Raw genomic sequence first — 23,504 nt, 5'->3', positions numbered from 1 at the left:
ATTAGCTGAAGGTGGTGGTGGCGGCATTGCAGTAACCTTGTTTTGATATGACTAGCTGGTTGTTTACATTTGTTTTTTATATATTAAAAAAAAATTATCTTTTAACTTTTATAATGGGAAAAGCCTATTTTAGCATTTGGCTGACATGCTGTAATGGTGAGCCTTACGCCACTAGGTAAACTCTTTATTTGTTGCGCCTCAGTCCTCTGTTTCCTATGTTCCCTGCTCCTGATTGAACTCAGGCCTGCCTCTCATGAGAACACACCAGGTCAGGACACTTCCAAAATATATAATCAACCAGATTCCAGCCCCACTGCTTTATTTATGAATTCAAATAGGGCTGTTCTGCAACTTTTTGCTTGCCCACATCAATTCAAATTGTGGGAGATGAAGCTTGGAAACGCAGCAGTACCACTTAGCATTTGGGAGGAATGAAAGGCAAGTATAATGAATATACATGCCTTTACAATCTATTATAGGTTAACAGTAATACTCAGGCATGGTGTGTGTGCTGGAGGTAGCATTATACAAAATCATAGTACAAGTTGTGTAAAATGGATAGGAGATGCACACTATATTGCAAAACTTTTTATACAATATAAAGCATCTTGCACTTCCTGTTAACTTTTCCAGTAAGTTCCTATGTCTGCATTTATAATGAACTGTCTCTCTAATCTTGTCGTGATGTAATTATACCCTCCTGCCGGTGATGCTGTGTAGTGCCTCACTTTTGCTTTCCCAGCTCCGCAACCTGTAATGCAGAGAAACTCTCTCTGCTCCAACCAGCTGTACTTTGCTTTCATAATTGCTGTACATTTTACTATTTAACTATAAATAGAAAATCAAAGTATTAAATAAAAATAAGGACAGAATGTATGACTTCAAAATGGCAACATTGAAAAAAAATGGTGACTCTATTGCATTTGTGCACCCTGGTCCAGTTATCCCTTATTCTCTAATCCGCTTCACCCGACGACTGCACTGGATCTTGACTCCGTGTGCATCTCTATGGGAGATTGGCTAGTATTATAATATACCTCCCACGGCTTTGCTCCTGGTGAGTTCCAGGATATGATGTAAATTCAGTACATGTTATTTATAGAAAACATGAAAGATCTAAGAAGGGAAGCAGACCTGGGATTTGGAAATAATTGAGATGTACCTACACAGTGAAACAAGTGTGGCACCAAAGAAAAATATGTGCAAACCATGTCGTTGTGCTACATTTAAGTGTGTTGAGGGTTTTAGGCAAGAATTTAATCTTTTTTTAAATTTTAAATTCTACAGATTCAAGAAGACATCTGAAACCCTCTCTCAGGCTAGTCAGAAGGCTTCCTCTGCTTTTACTAATTTTGGTTCTGCCATTACCAAAAAATTTGAAGATGTTAGGTATGTCTCGAAAGCTATTTTCTCCGGTAGAAATAATAACTTGTGCTGCATTTTTACTTGCAACTGTCTCAAAAGATAGGACCTTGCATCTACGTTACCATTAATATTTTCAAAGCTTGCTCATATGGAGTACAATTTGAAATTGTTCATAAATGACAAGTTCATAGTTCTGAGTCTATACTCAAGTATTCTTTCGTAAATGTACTAGCTGCTTAAGTCAGATTGGATTATCTGATGTTGATAACTTGGAAAATTTACGAGCACTGCAGTGCTATGAAATATGCACTGATATAAGTGGCACCATTGTAAATGAAAGTTGCTGTAACTTGCTTACCTTACCAAAAAACATTTAAACAAATTTGTGTCTATGAATGCAAGTAATTCTCCTTCCCTCCATCTTTTCCCCCCCGCCCCCCGCCCCCCCCCCCCCCCCCCCCCACAGTTCATGTAGTGAGCAATAAACTCTGCCGCCACAATTTTTGAAGACTGCACTCTTGTCTACATTCTTATTTTTGGCTTCACAGATCCAAGTAAAATTTGTTCATTCATAGAACTTTGTTTTTTCTCCCCATCCCTTTCCTATTTACTTTACTGTTTCTCGATCTGCACTTCACTTTTACACCGTACAAAAAACAATCATGAGTTCCTGATTGGAGTATGATTAGTATTTACTTGTTGGTGAAACACACCCGAGGTTGTCTTTCTATTGCATTCAAACGTGTTCCTTTTCTATCCCCTCCCACAGAATGAGCTTGCTTATATGTTCCTTTCCAAGTTCTGTGTCCTTTTCCAAGTTTGCATTTGTTTTTTGTGGTATTTTATTTCTCTCTCCTGCCTTCCCTCATTTTGATCCTATTTCTGCCCTGTGATCGTGTAGTAGCAGTTCACCTGTTTAGCCAATTTGTTCCAAGGTTCCTTCCCCTATGATCCTCTACTGCAACAGTGTCCAGCACGTGGTCTGCGAGCCTAATCCTACGTGCGAGCTTCTTCAGTTTGCCTGCAGTTCCTTCCTTCTAAGAACATAAGAAATAGGAGCAGGAGTAGGCCAATCGGCCCCTCGAGCCTGCTCCGCCATTCAATAAGATCATGGCTGATCTGATCCTAACCTCAAATCTAAATTCATGTCCAATTTCCTGCCCGCTCCCCGTAACCCCTAATTCCCTTTACTTCTAGGAAACTGTCTATTTCTGTTTTAAATTTATTTAATGATGTAGCTTCCACAGCTTCTTGGGGCAGCAAATTCCACAGACACTTTCTGTTCAAACTCCCAGGGCATTGAAGATTAGAAAAGTTGCTTCCTGAAAAAATCTTTCAAAAATGCTGCTCCTTTTGATTTAAATGTACCAAAGGAGCAACATTTATGAACCAATCGGTGAGCGGCTTCAAGATCTGGGAAATTTAGAGGTTGAAAGCTTCCAATTTGTAAACTGAGGGGCAGCGAAGAGCAGTCCTTAGTGGACCAGACCAGGTTGTAGAAGAGGATGCAGGTGAGCAGTTCAAAAAGATAAAGGTTTTTGTGTAGTGTTTTTTTGGTGAAGAGTTTTACTGCATAGCTGTGCTTGGATTTCTTGTATGTGAGGATTGGATTTTGCATGGGAACCCTAACCCTAATTTTTAGCATGGGGATTTGGGTTTCGTACATGGCGCTTGGATTTTTAGTTGTAAACAGCCCACTGGTTGTACAATGCGGCTCCAGCCCCCTATTCCAAAAGGTTGGACACCTTGCCTCCCTTTTGTGATTGTGATTTTTTTTTTTATTTCCTGAGGTGCAGATGGGTCTGAATCTGTTTTGAGAAGGCAATAAGTGGTGTGATGGACTTTCTGTTTCATGTGGTATAAATTATGTGGAGTATTTGGAATTGTGCCCTGTACTATGTTTGTACTTGCCCATTTTAACCTAGTCAGTACCGTGGAACTGAGGTGAGCAGAGTGTGGGTGTTGTCAATCAATGCTCATTTGAAATGATAAAACGTCCTGGGACTGATGATGTGACCCAAATGCCATACTGCCAGGGCACAAGTGGGCTGGCCTCCCCAGATAATAGGTCAGCCTATGTGCATTAGTTGTGTCCAGGCATGTCTCTTCTGATGCCGCATGAGTCAGGGCTGCATCATTTGGCTGACTGCTCATTATGCACTGGGCACTTCCCTGGTGGAGGAGGGGTACAGGGGCTTTAGTGCCAGGGCCAAGTACAGAGTTGTTTGGTTTTTTTTACTTACAGGCATCTTCCCTTTCAACACCTGTTCCAAATGGGCACTGCTGCCCAGGCCTCCTGCCTCATAATGGGGTAAGCAAGACCATCTAAGTACAAGTCAAAGGCCTAATGAGCCTAGTGCACAAATTATGCACTGGCTGCCAACCCCATTTGTAAATGCTGCGGATGCTTCGAGCGAATTGTAGGCCTTGGGCCACCACGTGAATTTCCTGGTGCCCCATCATATCACTCACCCACCTCTTCATGCAGTACTTGTTATTTCTGAAGACATTTTCCATTATCACTCTGTGCTTTTTCACAGAAGGAAAGCATTGCATTTGGCATTCCCAACTGCAATGTACATGAAATTCAATAAAACTTATTGGATTGATGTAGCTGCAAAAAATTTTTTAACTGGAAATGTATCAAAAATAATATGGCTTAAATACCTAACTCTATCTTCTTGAGTAACTTCTAGTTTGTTGAGATTGCCCTAACAGAACTGAATAATTGATATTTTCCACAATCCCTCTAGTTCTTGTTAGATCTCTAACTTCTCAAGTAAACTTGTAGATTCACGTAGAAATTAAATTTTCTATTTTTGGAATACAATGGTTTATGTAAAAATAACTGTCAGTTGGCTGTTGTGAATGTTGAAATCAACTCGAGCTTTTAATGCTTCCAACAAGTTTGATAATCCAGAAATTTGTGCATTTGTGGTCTGTATTGCGGGGGTGCATGTGTTAATTTAATTGATGAATTTTACTGAGACCATGAAGGTGGCCTACTTGAAGGCTATTGCAGTTTTCTGTGACAGCAATTCATTTATTAATCTTGAAAGTTAAGTATTTTAAAAGACTAAGTCCTGTGCATCTTGATATTTTGGTTTCTCAGGGCCAGACAATCTGATGTTTTCTTCATAATATGGAAAATTTTGCAGCGGTTAAGTTGTATGTGGTGTAAATATCTAAAAAGGCTATTGTAAATCAAATCACAAATGGAACTGGAATCTGAGGGACAGAAGTTCAAATTTTGTTTTGTCCTCCTCCTCCATCTCCAGCTCCCAACAAAAATGAGAAGTAAAATTGCCCCTTGACATAAGTTTCAGTGACCATTTCTTCCTAGCAACTATTTGGCAGTTTTAACATCTTCAGGAATCTGAATTGAATTTATGTAACTAGATTCTTATCTGTGATTGTAGGGAAAATTATTTTCCACTATGGTATAAATACTGTGTAAAAGTTTCATTTTAGCATCCAGTTATGCTTGTGCAACTATGACATCAACATTGAGCCCACTTTTAATTACTGTTGAAATACAAGGATGAGAATACGGTAACCATTCTCGTGTGGTTATTAAATCCTAGCATTTGAGTCTTTTTATTCATGCAATCATTATTGTACTTTTGCCTATAATTATTATAGTACCTTAACTTGAAGGTTGTAAATACAAAGCACTTTTTTTATTGTCTGGATTACTAGTGAAATATCTGAACTTCATAAATTTGTATAGTTTGTTCAAAACCTGCAATCCACATTGAAAATTTTGTAGACTGAAGTTAATAGTGATCATAGTTTCTCTTCTCTCCACCCCCCCCCCCCCCCACCCGCAAAGTGTATTCTACTAGTTACATGTTGAACTGAGTGACTTTTTAAAAAAAAACTCATTTTCTGTGCCTGACAGTAAATTAAATAATCTTAACAGTAAACATTTAGTTTCTGTATTTTACACACAGATTTGAATTTATATTCGAAATGAACTCCGCTTCTCTTCTGCTTTTCTCTTTATGGGTGTAAGAACTATTTAGTGTATTGCTTCTATCTTGAAATTAATAGATACCCATTTATAAACTTCAAAATGATTTTAAAAATTGTATTTTCAAAATGCATACAGGAATACTGTATTTGGCCATACAGAAATTTGCCCATGTCCAGTGTTGCGAACAGCATTTGATTAGTGGAGAGTAGTTGCAGAACGATTGAAATCAATTCTAAATGGAAAACTTTAGAAATGCAATTTAGAACAAAATTACAAGTCAGACATTTGTGCATGTACTTTTTTTTTTCTAAATATTTAAAATGGTGCAGTGTTTTAAATCTCAACTGCTCTGGTGTCTCTCACTCTTCATCACTTTCAGCTCAGAACTAAAATCATTTTTAAGAGAATCTCAATGTTCTTCCAATACCCTTGGAATTGAACCCAGGTTGACAACAGGGAATATTAGTGAATGTGCTCATGACCTTTCCCCTCTGCACTGTATAAAGCTATTTTTTTCCTCTGAACATTTCCCCAAGTTGGTTACTCTTATCATTCCAAAGGTGGTGGTTTCATAGAATTTTCCAAGTTATTGGCAATACCCTCTTCTGGTATAAAAAATATTCTTTTTAAGGCCTGTTAGATTTGCGCATGGTGCAAAATATGCTTTGGCCTTCAGAGTTGCTGATGAGCAATCTAATGAAGTGAAATCCTGCAATATAGTATTAGAATACAAATGCATTGACTTGTTTACATGCTAACATCAGTGTGATTTCACCCTATAAGTGTCTACAGAGCTGTTCTGTCAAATCTGTGTCTCCTTTTATATAAGAAATGACCACCTCTCGAGATGATGGCCTGTCCTTCATAGTAGCATTTGCCACAGGAATAAATCGAGAGAACCTTAATACATTGTAGAAGTGTCATCTTGGTACCCTTAAAGCTTCCATCCATGCTCCATTCAAGAGCTTCAGCTTTACTTTTTGATCTGAAAGGTCAACCTTTCAACAGCACTATTGATGCCACTTGTACACTAATCAGCTCCCCGTGAGCCACCTGATTGGAACTCTGTACTTACTACAGATCAGCATTAGTGGGGTTTGGTGGTTACACCCTTAAAAATCCATGTTGAGGTTTTCAGTTAGATCAATAAATGGGCAGCTCCACATTGCTTTGATCTGCTTTTCATTATCCAAACATTTTTTTTCTTAAACTAATTTTTTGTGAAGAAGTGTGCTCTACTGAAATGGCTTACCAGCTGACTGGAATTAACCACTTATTCTGTCTTGAACCTTGAGGCTCCTCTAGTTTGCTGTATCTTGGTGGGAGTTGGGTAGTGATAACCTAGTAGATCATATTTATATGCTTCACTGTACCATGTTGGTCGCAGTATGCTTCTATTGTATCTAATTTAGGAACATGCTCTGCTGCTCAGCAATAAATCTCAGGGTGGATATTGTTTTGCCTGCAAATCAAGGGAAGGCTTGTACCAAGACTTACTTAAGGATTGTGTGCAGAAGAGACATTCTGGCCTGACTTTTTGGGTACGTTAATCAGCAGATGGGCACAAAATCCTAACCCTTCTGGCAGCAATGACACTTCCCGCTTAGGGGACTAACTGGGTGTAGGGAGGTGTTTACTTTTCACATCTTACTAGTAGGATTCAATACAGATTCTTGGGTCAGAGATAAATGAGGTCTGTCCCTTTTTTTTATTCTGACTTGGAATTTCCTGAAAATACAGGAATTGCCTTTTTAACAAAGGCCATTAAAGTCAGGAAATGAGGTTTTGTTTCCATTATTCTGTGATTCCAAAATACTTTAAGAAATATTGGATATTGTACAAACTGCACAAACATCTTTGAAAAGAAGATTTATAATTATTCATGCAATCTCCCTTGGGAGATTGTTTGGCCACAATCTAGTTTAAGGAAACCTGTGTCTATTGTCATGTGAAATCTTGGAGTGCGCGCAACATCTTTTAAGCTTAAGTCTACAGCCAAGTTCTAATGGGGGTTCATGTTGCAGCTGATGCAATCTTTCCTTGCTTTTCTCTAAATTGTTCACTTACAGGAACATCATTTTGTGAAAGAAGTTTGGAAATCTGGACCTACTTGTGTTCCTTCAACTTTTCCTTGGGATTTGAACATAGTGCTTCGTAACCTTGTGTACTGTTTTTTCACGTTTCTGCATTTTAAAACTTAAAATCTCTACTGCGGCAAACACCTTTTTCTCATTGTGCTTGTCTCGACTGGAAAAGTGAACTCCAGGCATTGATACTTAAACAGTTGTATCTTGTCTGGCATGACAGATGTCCTCAGGCTACATCAGAAATTTACACCTCAAGTGATTAGTTTAATTTGTGGGTAAAACAATTACTTTTCCTTTCTCTTATCCTCCACCTCAGGTGTATGTGTTAGAGCATGGATTCCATTTTATAGCTACAAAGAGAACTTTGCTTATATTGATGTTAGAGACCATTAGCCAACTATTTGTATCAAATGGAACACGTATTTCTGGTACTGCAATATTGAAACAATGACTGGAAAAACAACTGGTATAATATATTCTGCATTGTAGTATATAGCATGTCTTCAAGTAGAATTTTAATAGTCATTCTACTAGATCTGCATCATAGGCTAACCTATAGGTTACTATAAACTGCATATACAAGGCTGTGACTTGGAACAACCCATATAGTTTTTCTTAGCATTATTCCTTGGGTTTGTTGGTTAAGGATGACTTGCACTTTGGCAGGTCTGTTCTGGAGGAAGGTGTTTCGTCTAGATTGAGAAGGTTGCCTTTCCTCCCACCACCATCCCCTCCTCTTAAATACTACTGACAGTGTGACCTGTGGAAGATGCTGGAATGAAGAGCAAAGGTAGGCAATCTAAACTTTCTTTGTCTTCATTTCTTGAATGGAAGTATCCTCTACATACCAAGATCCCACTCAACCTGTTGGAGGATAATATGTTATCAATAGTTAACTCTTGCTGTGTTCTGCAACATCTGGAACTGATGCCTTTTCCCAAAAGAGCACCTCTATACAGTACCAGAGGGGAAAAGTCACTTGGATGATGTCCCATCATCTTGGCGGAACCCCACTTTTACCCTCTTGTCAACCTGGGCTTCTTTCTCCAGTACGTAGAGGGTGCTTCCATTTGAAGGCAGATAATGCAGTTGTTTTTCTTACTGCTTTTATTTGTCACAAAACCCATAGTATATTCTCTCTTTCTCCCCCCACCCCATAAGGATATCCAACAATGTCGTAGCTTACAGCTCTGGACACATAGACTTGCCATTTGAAAGTAACTTAGTACTGTCTGCTGTAAGTAGTTGGTTAAATTGTGTTCCTGTGTGTACATTTTTTTTCTCTTTCTAGTTTTAGAAAAATGATCGTTAGGTTTTGCAGATGTTAAGATGATTTGGTCATATGAGGCTTGCTGAAGACATCATGCTTGTCCTGTTCTGAACATAATGTAGCTTCGTACTGCTGTAGTTTAGTATTGCTTCAAGACTGAACAGCTGCTGAACCTGAAGTGTGATGTGAGTTTGTTGCATTGTTTAATCGCTGACAAATATAATCCAAAATATGAACTTGAGAGAATTTCTGAAATCGGATATGGTGATTCTGGGAGGTAATAGCTCATTCAGTGGTGCTTGTAACTGGTCCTTTTTGAAGTAAGAAAGAACTCTAGTTCTGGATGTGACATTATGCCTCTATTTTGCTGAATCTCTGGTGTAGCAAGAAATCTTGCCAAGACAGTAAACTTCAACTTTCTTTCAAAAACATTTCATTTGGGACATGATGCAGCAGCAGAGCTATGCTCTTTTACTAACCTGTTGGCACAAGTGAAGCACATAAAATATATTGACTGCACACAATTTTCTTGTTTCATAAACTTGTGTGTGAGAGCGTGCATGCAGCCAGTATAGCCTAACTACTTCACCCTGAGGAGTTGTAATATGTATTAATTGGTATGAATGGCTCAGCTAATGGATTTGTGGGCACTTAGAGTCAGGGGCCTGAATATTCCTGGAGCCCTGCTTTATTAGCATAAGTGGTGCAATTTGGACCCCTGCTCTCCCATGGCTGAAGACTCCAAATTCCAGGGACTGGGTCCTTTGCATAGCGCGTCTGGGCTACCTGCACATATAAGAGGGGTTCATTGGCTCAATCTAACACAGCCACCATTGATGCATTGTAAAAAAAAAAGCCTAAGTGAGACAAATGACTTATATAAACAAAAATCTCTTCAGCTCCTACTAGTCATTCCAGCTAGAGATGGTAATTAAGCCTGTCTGCGATCTACTTTACTTTACATTACTCTAGAGAAGGTTTGGGGCTTGTCGATGGCTTCAAAAGGAATTCATGCCATGTCTCAACTGGTATGAGTTCTGCTGAGGCCTGTTAAGGGTATAAAGGGAGAAACTTCCCAGGTAAGCTTGGGAACTCTACAATCACTCAAACACTCCCTTGGTATGGAGGGGGTAGATAAATCTTCTCACCCCTACCCCTACTCGACTGGTATTTAAAGGTCTGGTCCAAATGAGTTGGATTCCTGGCAGAGCTGGGATCCAGCCCGTATTGTGCCCCCACCCCTCCTGGATATAAATGCGACTTATGCTCTCTCCGGCCACAAGAATTTTTGTGCCCAGATTTTGCTAGAATTGGCACAGCATTACTTCATTGCCTGCATGTACCACCTTGGATCGGTCTTGGAATGGATTGATTTTCAGGCCCTCTGATGTGTTGCAATTGTACTGCTGCAGACAAAATCTTAGCACAATGAGGGTATTTGACTGTATGTTGACTCTTCACTTAAAATGGGAATTATATTCTACTGAAGTTTGCCATAATCCTTTTTATGAAAGGACATACTGATACATTTGATTATCGCTCTTGCTCTATCACCCTTGCTACAGTTTTATGCTTTAGAACTGTTGGTTAATGCACCACCTATTTAGGTACTAAGCATTCAGAAGTCCCAAGTTCGATACTGGTTTGTGGTGTTCAAGCTGGTATCGTCATCAGTAGGTGTGTAGCAATTGGCTTCAGTGCCACAAGGTTTTAGAGAGGGAAATCATTTCGGAGTTACCACTCTTGATCTCTATCCAGTAACCAGTAACCAGTACCAAAAAGTACACAAGTTCGGGCATCAGGTGAGGATAGGATCTGGCACTGTTGTGACTCCCTTCTCCCCAGGTTAAATGACCTGGCAATTATTGTCGAGGCTTGCGTGCCAAGAATAGCCACTTGGATGGGGTAAAGGAGGGCCGCTGGCATCAGCGCTATGCCCCATCTCGAGTCAGAACCATAAGAGGAAGTAAAAAAAAATTTCAGGGGGAGGGGGTGAAACGAAGAAAGTCGGACTGCTGGTTGGAAGTGCTCTGGGAACAAACATTTGTGACATGTCCCAGTGTGACAGTGAATGGATTGTGAACTACAAATACCGTTCCTAATGGTGTTGGAGCAGAGCTTCATGCAACGTTTGAGGGAAGTTCAACAAGTATCTGTTATAGACTGCCTGGAACCACCAATTCTGAAGCATAAAATACAGTAATCGTGTGACTGAGAAACATAGCTAAATGTTAGGATTTCTCTTTTTTTTAGGATTATATGTAAATTTGGCAGCATATACTTGCCCTTTTAACTTAAGTGATGAGTCACTTAACACTAACATTTGTAACTTCTGCTACAGTTGAATCTTGATTTAATGCTTGTCTACTTTGTAAGATATTTTATGCATTGATTGTGATTTCTGAATGGGAGTGGCATACTGGAATTTTAAACTCTGACCAGAGTTGCTCCTGAATTTCTGCTAACACTCCATTTTGTAGTGTGTTTTCCCCCGCTGGGTTATATTTTAGTGCCAATCTTAATTCTCATAGATTTTAATTCTTGATCAAAACCAAGTTTTTTTTTTAAATGTGAAGTTTTTCTAGTGCATGTTACTAATATCTGACCCAGCATTCAAACTGCGAAGTGTGATAATGGAAAATAATTCTTTGTCATTACTATCTAGTCAGTATGTTTTTTGGAGCTGAAGCAATAATTTTTTTTTAAAAAAACCTGATAAATTTGAGCTGTTTAATTTTTTGTTGGCTTTCTTGAGTCTTGGAGCAAAAGATCCAGAGTTCTATAACTCAGTCTTGAACTGTGATATATTTAGACTGAGAGTATTGTAAATTTACAAGCTGGATCAGTGAGCACTGCAGAGTTATATCTTTCAGATGCACTTAGTCTTGCACACCCTTATTTTTAAACTTTCAAAAAGCTTCTACAAGAATATATATCTGCACCTTTCTGATTATGGAATTGCCTATTCAGGAGCTGACCATAGTTTATAGATACATCCTGTAAATGTGTAATCATGTCTGAAAAATCTAGCCACTTCAGAATTCTCATATTTTTACTAAGAACTGGTAAAGTTTGAAGTGTTTTTAAATTCTTAAAATTTACAGTGGTAGTGATCTGTCTTGTGTTCAATTTTCTTGTTAATGCTCACCGTCTCATGATGGCATCCTGCAGATTACATGCTTTTTCACATTCTTTTAGGTAAGAAAGGTGAACCTTTAAATATTGAAATACAAAATCAATGTGTGTTCACTTTGTGAAACTAAACTATTTAGGAATAGAAATGCATGGCTGGGTGTAATGTACGTCGAGGGGTAGTCTGAACAAATGGAAAATTGTGTTTAAAAATACTGAATATAGAAATAAGGTGCATCAAAAACATAATGCCTTCCTATTTGTTTAATGTAGTAAATGGAGTATTACATGTTTTTAAACTAACTTTCTGCTGTTTCCTTAATGCTGGCCGATTAGCATTCACTCCCTACGACACTCAATTAGCATGCCTGCTATGAGGTACTGTATTATAACAATGCATTAAAGTAAAATTTTATTGCTAATTCATTGTGTATAAAGTTTATGTATAGCTACATTGTTGCTGGCAGACTCCGTAGTGATATTTATTTGAAAGTTTTGTTTGCAAATTGAGTAAGCAAATTTGAGTATTGACTCTACCATCATCCCGTTGTGGCTTTCCTTGATCTGAAATTTCTAGCTTTCATTGTGGGGTGGTAGAAATTACTTCTAATGTGAATGGACCAGCCTGGATGACACCATTGCACTATTTGCACAAAACCCTAGCTATCCTGTACAACTGAGTAGTAAGGTGTGGGTTCAGACTCAACTGAAGTACAAGTAAAAGCACTCCTCCCCGCCCCCCCCCCCCCCACCACCGGATGGAGGGAAAAAAAATCAAACCCAAATTTCACTTGGCTGTTCTTGCGTGTCTCCTAGCTAGTGATTTCATTACTATATTGGTAAAGGTGAGGAGCAACATACCCATCAGTTCTTTCAACAGAGGATAGTATGTGATGGCAGTCCCAAGAAAAGAAAGGAACAACCTGCCTTAAACAAGTTTTCCCACATTTTACTTCTAATGCTACAGCAGTATGACGCAGGTTTAAAATAATTTTTTAGCACTGATTTATACACTCAAGTTGCCTGAAAATTTTGTGAATTGAACTACATTGATCCTCCTATCTTTGTTTTGAAATAACTGTCTAAATGCCTGTTTTTAAATGATTCATGGATGTATATATCATGGGCTTTCCATTCAACAATGCCACCAAAGTTTTTTTTTATATAGCGCAGCGTCAGTTCTGTTAGTAAGGTTTTTTTGTTGACTTTGTTGTTGAAAGTGTTGTATGACCTGTACAGTTATCAAATGCCAGTTTTAAAAAAAAATCTTGGAAGGTAAATGTCAATCATTCTGCAATAGTTTAGAAAACAAAACCAAATTTGATTTCTAATAAATGTTATGGCTGAACCTGGCATGAGGATGAGAAATGGTGTCATTTTTTTCTTGGATGTGTTTGTGTTTAAAACATTTTCTTTCTATTCTTTCAGAAATTCACCAACTTTCAAGTCATTTGAAGACAGAGTTGAAAACTTAAAGGTAAATGATGCAAGAATTCAAACTTGAGTTACAATACAGAGCATATGTTAACTTTTTTTTTTTAAATGTGCTTGGATTGGTGAAGAAAACTCTTGTAATACAAAGCTTAAACCTATGGCTTCAAGGAGGTAAAATGTAAAGTGCAACAACTTTCAAGTGCGCCTCATGCCTCCCCATTTGTCAACCCAGAGGATGGAGGGGAAGGATGCATATTTGTGTGGTCTTAAAAAAAAACCTCAAATTTGCTGCTGCATGGAGACCTTCTGCTTCAGATCCCTTTCCCTCCAGCAATATTGGTTACAGGGAGGGGCCGACATGTCTTCGAACAGCTCCATCCATTTTAATTGGGATTAGCAACTTGAGAATCTGGTGCTGCCTGAAGGTGGACAAACAGCAGTACTTGTTCTGTTGCTTAACGATAAGAAGAATCATGGATTCCTCTGTTACTCACTATCTTTAAAAATATGCACAAGTATTGAGATCTTGTGTTGTACCCGAGCCAGTCACCTCAAAGAAATGGCAGTGTGGCATTGCTGTTTGACCACAAACATACAATTCCACAAAATGGGAGGTTGCAGGTTACGTTTCCACCAATCTAAGCCAGAGGGAAAGGCTGTAGTGTTTCCTTGTGTTTATGGAGAGAAGGGAAAATAGACTGGATATCCTGTTATGTAGTAGCTTGAGCTATTCATTGGGCTTTGGTAGAGGGGAGGGGGGCGGGGAGGAGAATAGATGTGAGCTTCTAGTTCAGTGATCTAAAAACCTGTACTGTATTTTTCATTTTGAATTGTTTGCAGGGTTATGTACTTTTAATGGGTACAGTGCAGTTGGGCTCCATTCTATTTTAAAACTGTAACAAGCAAGGATGTCAAGTCACTGGTACTAGCTTGATGTTTTAATTTTGTGAAATATAATTCCATTTCCTGCTGATTTTCAATGGCTTGTCAAAATATTACTATAATTAATTTGCAAGGCTCTGTTTTGGTATAAGTGCTTTTTAGGAGTTTCATTTCACCTTGTACTTTCACCACATTTTATTGTTGTCTGTATTCATTTGACTTTTTTCTTTAAAAGTCTAAAGTCGCAGGCAACAAGGAAGGAGGTGGTGATTTTGGGAACGTTCTAAACTCTGCAGCAAACGCAAGTACGACGGAGGCCATTACAGAAGAGGTTTCAGATGTTCAAGAAGCTCATTAAAATGCTGTTTTAAGTCTGGTTATCCTTTGACACATGTTACAAATCAAGCACATAGTATTAGTAGTTGCAAATAATGGCTTTCTTTCATCGGTTGTGCCAATATCTCACTACATTGCATATTGTATTTAATAGCTCAGAGGATCTGGCCTGGCCCTAGATTACTACATTTTTAAATTGTCATTTGTATCAATTGAACTATTTTGGCCCTTGACAGCATAAATTGCTTTGTTTTAAGTGGAATACTTTTTGGTGAAAATGCTCTTCAGACTTGAATGACTATTCCAAAGTCACACCTCATCTTATACCATAGAGAAACTGTCTTGATATATGGAATATTAAATTGAGACGGATTAAATTTTTACACCTGTTTTTCCAGCGTGGATTATTTTGAAGTATCGAAATATTGAACAACATGAATTTGATAACAAGCAGACCAAACTGTGGCTCAGCTAAAAAGTGATGGCTTATGTTTTATGCAAGTTTATTTTAATATTAACTGTCAATTAAAGACATTGTGGAAGATCTTTCTTGCTACTGGGAGGTGTTATTTGTTCCAGCTATATGGTACAAGACACATTTGTAGGAAAATGCCATAATCTGAACAGAAGTTTCCATTACCTAGTATTCAGTATGTTTTTTGCTAATTTAAAATAAAATCCTATTCTACTTTTTGCTTTAATACATAGTGAAGTATTTTCTTGTAGTTTTGTGATTTGGATCTGTTTATATCTACGAGAGGTGATTGTAAATGTACACTTGCTTCTCATTTTAATGCATGTTGGCAGTAGTTAAGGTTCAGAATTTTGGGTCTGAGTGTTAAAGACCAAATGAATGGATGGCATTGATTAAAAGATGTCGCATTAATACATTGTTGAAATATTTGAGGTTCATGAGTTCAATGTTAACATTGTAAAATGGTAATTTTGTTTTTTGTTCACTAAGCTAGATGAATTACTGTACAGTCACAGCACTATCTTGGTATGTTCTGTTTTAAAAAAAAAAGCAACACTTTTAATAAAGATTGCTGCTGGTAAAATGTTTAATGTGAAATTGTTTGTCTCTCTAGAATTGATTAAGATTTGGCCCATTGATGTATTAACAATAGATATTTCATATTTTATTGCAGATGCAAACAGGTGCTTCAGACCTGTACTATTTCTAACCTCAACTGAAACTGACCACGTTCCATTCTGCAAAGTTCCGTGATCAAATAATTAGGCTCTGAATAACAGCCAATGTAGACATTGTGGCCTTAAGTGACACCAATCCCCTTCAGCAGAATAATAAATTTGTATGTTATTACACTTCTGTTCTTGCAGAGTATCAGCTGACTTGTTGTGAGCAACACATGGGAGATCCGTTTGTAAAAAAATTACATCGGTGCACTCGGATGTTAAACATATAAAATATTAAAATGATAGGAACCTCTGAGCTGCACTAATTTAGTTTAGAATGAAAACAGTTTAAAGCGGCCAAGAAATATTTCAAGTGTAATCTCTGCTACAGGACTTATTTATCTCTGAGCTATGTAGGAATGCCATATAGTGAAAGAATGTTAGGTCAAAGGTAAAAGCCTACCTCTTTGGCCAAGCTTTTGGTCACCTGTCCTAATATCGCCTTATGTGGCTCGGTCAAATTCTGTTTGATAACGCTCCTGTGAAGCGCCTTGGGACGTTTTTCCACGTTAAAGGTGCTATATAAATTCAAGTTGTTATAATATATAAAAGTAGGTCATTCAGCAGGACTTGAGTTGTAGTTACAGTAGAAAAAGGCCAATTAATGAACCATTGTAGATGGCTCTGAAATGTGTGGAAGCTGTAGGATTACAGGTGAAAGAAATCTGTTGTAGGCTGTGCTGAGAATTTGGTAAGCTAGCGCACAACCTTGTGTTAAGATATGACTAACTCACAACTCGAGGGTTAAGTTCTGCCTGTCAAGAGTTTTAGCAGAATCTTATTTTGTAAGTACGCTGGCTTTTTGTTAAAGATAAACAAACTTGTATTTACATACCAGTTTATCAATTCTTTCATATCTCAATGCTCTTTACATACAGCAACTGGTGTTAAAGTGGTGTAAATTTTACACGCAGCAAGATCCCACTAATGAGAAAATAGCCAGCACGTTGTGTCATTGGAATCTTTAACGTGCAATTCAAGTGGAAAGGGTCTTGGTTTAACATTTTATCTGAAGGGTGGCACATCTGTTAAGGCAGCACTACCTCAGTTCTGCACTGGAGTATGTGCTCAAGTCTTAGCATGGGGCTTCAAACCTGCAACCTTTCGACCTGTATTTAAGTATCTTTTATGTCCTCAATGTCCCAAAGCGCATCACCTCCACCTTTTTAGCAGCAGAATAATAGTGCATTGCATGATATAACACTAAGGAATTTGGGCTCAAACTTGACAAAGGAATAGACAGCAAGACTAGTCAACTTGTAACAAGTTGGAAAGATTTATTAAGTATAAAAGTATAAAACTTAACAACACTAGGCAGTAATTTACAGGCTCAGACAGGCTTTACTTCCCGTTCTCACTGTGGACCAATGAGTACACTCGTCGTTCGTGCTGCTGTGAGGCTGTCCTTGTGATGGTTTCCTTCTCTGCTGTGTCCAGGGTTTTTGGCTCGCTTCTTTTATACAGTTTCCAGCGACTGGGTCTCCTTGGTATGAAGCGATTTGTACTTGATGTGATTAAGTTCGTCCTGGCTCCTTCTCGGGGTGATGTGATGTGGTTCGTACTTGATGTGATTTGTACATATAAGCACATTTTGTCCATTTATGGACCAAAACCGGTTCGATCTGTCCTTGTGATTACGCATCAGTCTTCTAAGCCCATTTCCCCTTTCCACCATTCCAGAGGACTGAGGGTGGTGGGAAATGTGCAATTTATGTTTTATTCCCATGATTTATTGTAAATGGGTAAACATTTTTCCTGTAAAAATGTGACTCTTGATTGCTGTCTACTTGTAAAGGAACTCCCCACCTACAGATCACCTCACTTAACAAAATTTTGGTTCAGGTTCAGGTACATACAGTTTGTAGTCAAAAAGTTCATCCAAAGCTTAAAATCCAATGTTTTAAAATCAAATATTTACTTGATTTTTCCCACAGAATTCCCCACCATGAGGGTGAATTGTCCTCATTGATTACTTCTTGATCAAAGCAGCCCATTCTAAATGGTTGATCAAAGAATTGCAGAAATGAGCCAAACTTTTCAAATAACAGAGCATAATGACTACAGTGAACACTATTAAGGCTTGTACCAACACCAAAGCACAGATAAGGTCCTGAGCCAGGGATGCTATCCCACGTTATAAACAGTTTCCCACCAATGACTGGCTCCCAAGTTACTTATTCGCTCTTCTCTTTCATTATCCTGCCTCATCTTAATCATGTGTTGTTGGGATGTGGGGGTCCTTTCTATTATTGATTTCGGGTTCAGTGAGGGAGGTATAGGGTGGCCGAATTGGGTTACCGCCTTGAGGGCTTCCTCCTGCATTGACAAATTAACTCTTCACTGTTGTGCACTACAACAGGCAGTAATACTTGGATTCCTACTTGAACAACCTGAGTTGGTTTGAAGCAAAAGGTGGATTGCCTTATAGAGCACCAATGCAGGCCATATCTAAATGACTTAGCACAGGTAGTTAAACAGTAGGTTCTCATCTGTAACGGATACAAGTGCAGTATTTATTCTTTTACAGTCTTTAGCTGATTAATCCTCAACTTAGAATTTGAGCCATTTGTCCCGGGGAATTGGATTAGATATACCACTGGATTTAAGCGGTCGACAATCTGGTATGGTCCCATCTATTTCGGCTCAAATGCGTTTTCCTTTTTTCCGTAATTCAAGACCATAACAGTATCTCCCACCTGATATTCAAATGGGCGTACTTTATCAAACTACTTTTTGATTTGCTTTTTTGACTTCCCCAATTTTGGGCCACATACTGATTAATTTGATTGGTGTGTTCCATTTCGAGCTACAGAGTTGCTATAATAGAGGGTTCATTCCCGTCAACATCAAGTGGCCTGGTGTTCTCAAGTCTCCCAGTCATCACCTGCTATGGAGAGACTCCTGTCGTCTTATGGGGCGTTGACCTTATTACCATTAGCCACATTGGCAACATGTTGGTCCATTGAGTGGGGTAATCTGTACATAACTTTCTCAACATAATTTTGAGTCCTATTTCCCCTTTCCACCATTCCCGAAGACTGAGGGTGGTGCGAAATGTGCAATTTATGTTTGATTCCTATGATTTCCTGTAAATGGGTACAAAATTTTCCTGTAAAGTGTGATTCTTGATTGCTGTCTACTTGTAATAGCATACCCTGCCTACAGATCACCTCACTTAACAAAATTTTGACTGCTGTAAATGTAGTGTTAGAACTATAGGGGAAGGCCTCTATCCATTTGGTGAACTGATCAACCAACACTAGGCTTGAGTATGATTTCCTTGGGTTTGGGGCATTGGGCCAATGAAATCGATTTGCAGATGGGTCCAGGGTCCAGCGGGAGGAAGTGCGCTCCTGAAGAGGGCCCAATTAGTATGAGGGGAAGAGTTATGCTGAAGGCAGGCCAGGCATATGACACATACAGATTGACTGCTTCCTTCATAGCAAGCCACCATGTTGCTGTTGTGGTCAACTTCTGCAAGGTCATTTTGGCTGGCAACAGAAGAGGAATAGCAACTCCTCAACTATTATCGGCGGGACACAGATGACATGGCAGGTGTCTATCACTTTCCGAAGCATCAGAGCTGGGAGTACGGAGCAGCAGGGTACTGAAGGCCCAGGCTGTGGGTTGGGGAAGGGCCTTACCCTGCTTAAGACACTCGATTACCGTAGCATAAGGCTCATCGTGTTGTTGTAAAGTCCCTTAACCATTGGGGTCTGATGAGGGCCGCAGGGGCAGAGTGTTTTACCAAGGAATCCTCAGGGCCGCCTGACACTGTTGCCTCTGTCTGCTTCTGAATTCCCTTCGCTGTTGGGGTGACCTCTCCTGTGGGCCGCTACCTTCCCAATGAAACAGGGCTGGCTGCAGTTTTTCAGAGCGGTCCACAACATTTGTAACCAGGCTCCATGGACTAAAGGCTTGCCAGCAGCTGTACAGTACACATTTTTATGATATAGGGATAACATGGTGGTGTTGGCATAGGCACTATCAGACCAGATGTTTCTTCAATGGCAGTTAAGAAAGCGACAATTTCGGCACATTGAGAGGAGTGGAGGCTACACTGTCGTCGAATCACTCTGGTAGTATCACTGCATAGTTGGTGCGAGGTGAGCCTTGCACGTGGCACCGTGATCCATCCACATGCACGTTGGGGCGCTCTCAATGGCCTCCTTCTGGACTGGACGTGATTCAAAGTCAATGAGAGGCAGCAGACGCTTGTGGGGGTCTCCTTTGTATGCTAAGAACTGGGGTAATAGTGTAGTTGCCTTGGGGGTGATATCAATATCTCTTTGTGGCAGCTCCAGTGTCCATTTACTAAGCTGTTGAGATGAGACCAAAGAGTCCCCAGGCTTCATAAGTAAATTCAGCAGTATATGTGGGGAATGCAGGATGGTTGCTTGTGGTCCCGTAATGTATGTAAAGTGATGCACCACCCAGAATGTAGCCAGTAGGTGGCGTTCACATGCCGTGTAAGTCATCTCCGCCCCCTGAAGTATCCTGGATGCATAGGCGATTAGCTGCAATCCATTGGCTCGCCTCTGACAGAGGATGGCTGTGAGGCTCTGGTCTGTTGCTCCCATCACTCGGTGGAAAGGCTGGGTTGAATCCGGAGCGATCAGGCTGCGTAACCTCCGTCTTGAGTTTAGTTAACACTTTGCTGTGAGGTTCAGATTAGACGGGGCAGATGTCATCATCTTTTCCCTTTAAAAGCTTGTAGAGCGGTTTTGCTAGCTCGGTGAAACCAGGGATAAAATTCCTGATATCCGACCAGGCCCAAAAATGACCAGAGCGCTGTGTTGGACGTCAGGAGTGGCAGTCTGTATGATCTCAACTTTGTGAGCGTCTGGCGCCAATCCGTCCGATGAAATGGACACCCCCAGAAAAGTCACATGCTCCCTGAATAACTGGGCCTTCCGCAGATTAACTTTAAGGCCGGACTGAGTGAGAATCGTTAGCAGCTCATCTAGAAGTAATAAATGGTCGTCCGCAGTCGCAGTGGCTAACAGCAAATCATCCACATATTGCAATAAACACTCGGATCTGGAAAATCCCTTTAAGTCTCGCGCCATTTGTGAAAGATTGTCGGGCCATTATGAAACCTTTGGAGCAGGCAAGTCCATATATAACTTTGGTCTTCAAAAGTAAACGCAAACTTATACTGATCTTCCTTTCTGACAGGAATACTTCAGAATCTGTTCGAAATGTCTAAGGTAGAGAAGTACTTGGAACCGATTGGTATCTGTGATAGGAGGATTGGTGTCTCCTGCACTATTGGAGAGCACGCTGGCGTTACAAAGTTGAGCTTTCGGTAATCCACAGTCAGTTTCCAACAGCCATCTGGTTTCTTTACAAGCCAAATTGGTGAGTTGGTTGTGAAAGTGCCAAGCCTAACACAAGGGTGACTTTCTTTCGGAATCGGGTACTGTTTAGCAAATGGGTGAGGAGGTCCGTTTATGGATTCCTCCCCATCTATCCTACCGCAGTCCTGCTTGCCAGTGACAAACACCGGGAGGTGTTTCTGGATAAGCTGATTTACACGTTCGTTCTCGTGCTCAGGAGGATTATACGTGGACGGTATCTTAATGGTGAAAACTGAGTGAGCATCCAAGATTTTTACCACTTTACCCCGGTAGCCCGACCCCATCCACATGCAAACCCGATTGTAATCGATTATTGCCCCATACTGGTGAAGTTCAAGAGCTCCTAAGATTCCTCTACCATCGGGAGTAGTCATTAACATGGACGACAACACTCCACAGGTGAGACCTCCCAACTGTAGTTCAGAGGCCTTTCCTGTGTACGCAGCAGTAGTATCTCCGTTGAAGCCCTTCAGCAACAAGCAGCCCTTGCCCACCGTCGCATGGCGTTCATGGTGTGGGGTATGAATGATGATGATGGCAGAGCTGGTGTCGATCAACATGGTCTGCTGCCAGCCCCGTTGCAGGACAACAGGGATTACTGGTCTCCCGTCCCCATCACATCGGAACCCCACTTCCACCCAGTCGAAGGGCGCCGAACCTCTTCATAGGGATCCCTCTAGAGGGCCTTCCAGTGGAGGCGCATTAGCCCCTTTAACTGCACATACTTGTCAGTTATTCTGCACCCGCCCCCCCCCCCCACCCCCTGGTCACCAGAGTTTGAACAAGGGCAGTTAGTTGGTTCGATCGCTGCTCAACTCCGAGGGTTTGGGCTCCATTTTAGGGGTGTATCTTGGAGGTGAATCCCTCCTCTGTCCCTGTCTTGGTATCCTACAGTCTCTGGCCATGTGGCCGTTCCTTCCACAGTTATAGCAGGGATATAAAGGCGTCTACCCGGGCACCTAGGGCCTTCCACTGTGGCCACAGGCTTCTTTGGGATCCCCCCTTGGAGGATGAGGGTTTGGTTGTGACAACAAGTCGTCCTTCACAACCTCCCAGGTGTGGGTGGCGTTTGCCTCTATGTCTACCCACCGATCCGTAGGATGAGCGGTTATACCTAGGGCAGCTTTAACCTGGGGTTGGAGCTGGGCTAAGAACATAGTCTTAAACTGTTCTTGGTCTTTTCCCACTGCCGCATCCGCGAGGGCTTGATTCTGCAAACGCTCGTAAAGGTCATACAAGCGGTTGCTGAACACTCTGAGAGCATCATCTGGTCTCTGTTTGGTTTAGCTCATTAGTACCGGTAAATTAAGATTTCAAATTCCCAGGGAGTTGAGGATTTGCATTATGACTGCGAGGTGATTGGTGATCTGATCAAAGATCGTTTCGGGCAATGCCCCCTTCAATTAGTTTGTACAGGACATGAGAAGAACTCGCTTAAGATCTCCGGGTGGCCCCTTCTAAAATCTGCCCATCTTCTGTTAATTTCTAGTGGGTCATCCATAGTATGTATAATACCTAACTCGCGACCCAGAGACTCCACCTCAGTGGGAGCAAGCGGCAGAGAGGATACACATGCACCTATAACTTGGCCATTTACCCACCGTTGATCCATATCCCTGGATACCCTTACCTAATAAAAATCTATCGCTCTTAGCCTTGAACATTTCAATTAACCCAGCATCCATAGCCTTATAGGACAGAGCGTTCCAGATTTCCACTACTCTTGGTATGAAAAATTGTCACAAGATAGTCTACATCGTCTTAGTCAAGTCTTGCCACGGTCACCAGATTTGTAAGGAATTCGGGCTCAAACTTGACAAAGGAATCGACAGCAAGACTAGTCAACTTGTAACAAGTTGGAAAGATTTATTAAGTATAAAAGTATAAAACTTAACAACACTAGGCAGTAATTTACAGGCTCAGACAGGCTTTACTTCCCGTTCTCACCGTGGACCACGGAGCACGCTAGGACTCGTCACGCCGTCTTCTCTTGCAGTTTGGCTCGCTTTTTTTATACAGTTTCCAGCGCCTGGGTCTCCTTGGTGTGATGTGATTTGTACATACAAGCACATTTTGTCAGTTATGGACCAAAACCAGTTCGATCTGTACTTGTGATTACATGAGTCAGTCTTCTAAGCCAGCATGAGCATGAGCACGAGTGGATGATCCATCTCGGCCTCCTCCCGATATCCCCACCATCACAGAAGCCAGTCTTAAGCCAATTCGATTCACTCCACGTGATATCAAGAAACGGCTGAGTGCACTGGATACAACAACGGCTATGGGCCCTGACAACATCCCGGCTATAGTGCTGAAGACTTATGCTCCAGAACTAGTTGCGCCTCTAGCCAAGCTGTTCCAGTACAGCTACAACGCTGGCATCTACCAGACAATGTGGAAAATTGCCCAGGTATGTCCTGTCCACAAAAAGCAGGATAAATCCAATCCGGCCAATTACCGCCCCA

At 40.5% G+C, this 23,504-nt stretch overlaps 1 protein-coding gene across 1 annotated transcript in view; it reads left to right on the top strand.

The window, feature by feature from the left end:
• Positions 1–23,504, top strand: part of tpd52 (tumor protein D52) — a 228,400-nt gene that overhangs the window by 61,124 nt on the left and 143,772 nt on the right. The window contains exons 4-6 of the mRNA XM_067977154.1: positions 1,288–1,389; positions 13,259–13,307; positions 14,382–14,495. Coding sequence (XP_067833255.1) covers positions 1,288–1,389; positions 13,259–13,307; positions 14,382–14,495 — 265 coding nt within the window. The remainder of the gene's footprint in view (positions 1–1,287; positions 1,390–13,258; positions 13,308–14,381; positions 14,496–23,504) is intronic.

Source organism: Heptranchias perlo, chromosome 3 (assembly GCF_035084215.1).
Source record: "Heptranchias perlo isolate sHepPer1 chromosome 3, sHepPer1.hap1, whole genome shotgun sequence".
In the NCBI taxonomy this organism is placed as follows: Eukaryota; Metazoa; Chordata; class Chondrichthyes; order Hexanchiformes; family Hexanchidae; genus Heptranchias; species Heptranchias perlo.
Note: the sequence above shows the minus strand (reverse complement) of the source record. Positions and strands in the feature narration are given on the sequence as shown.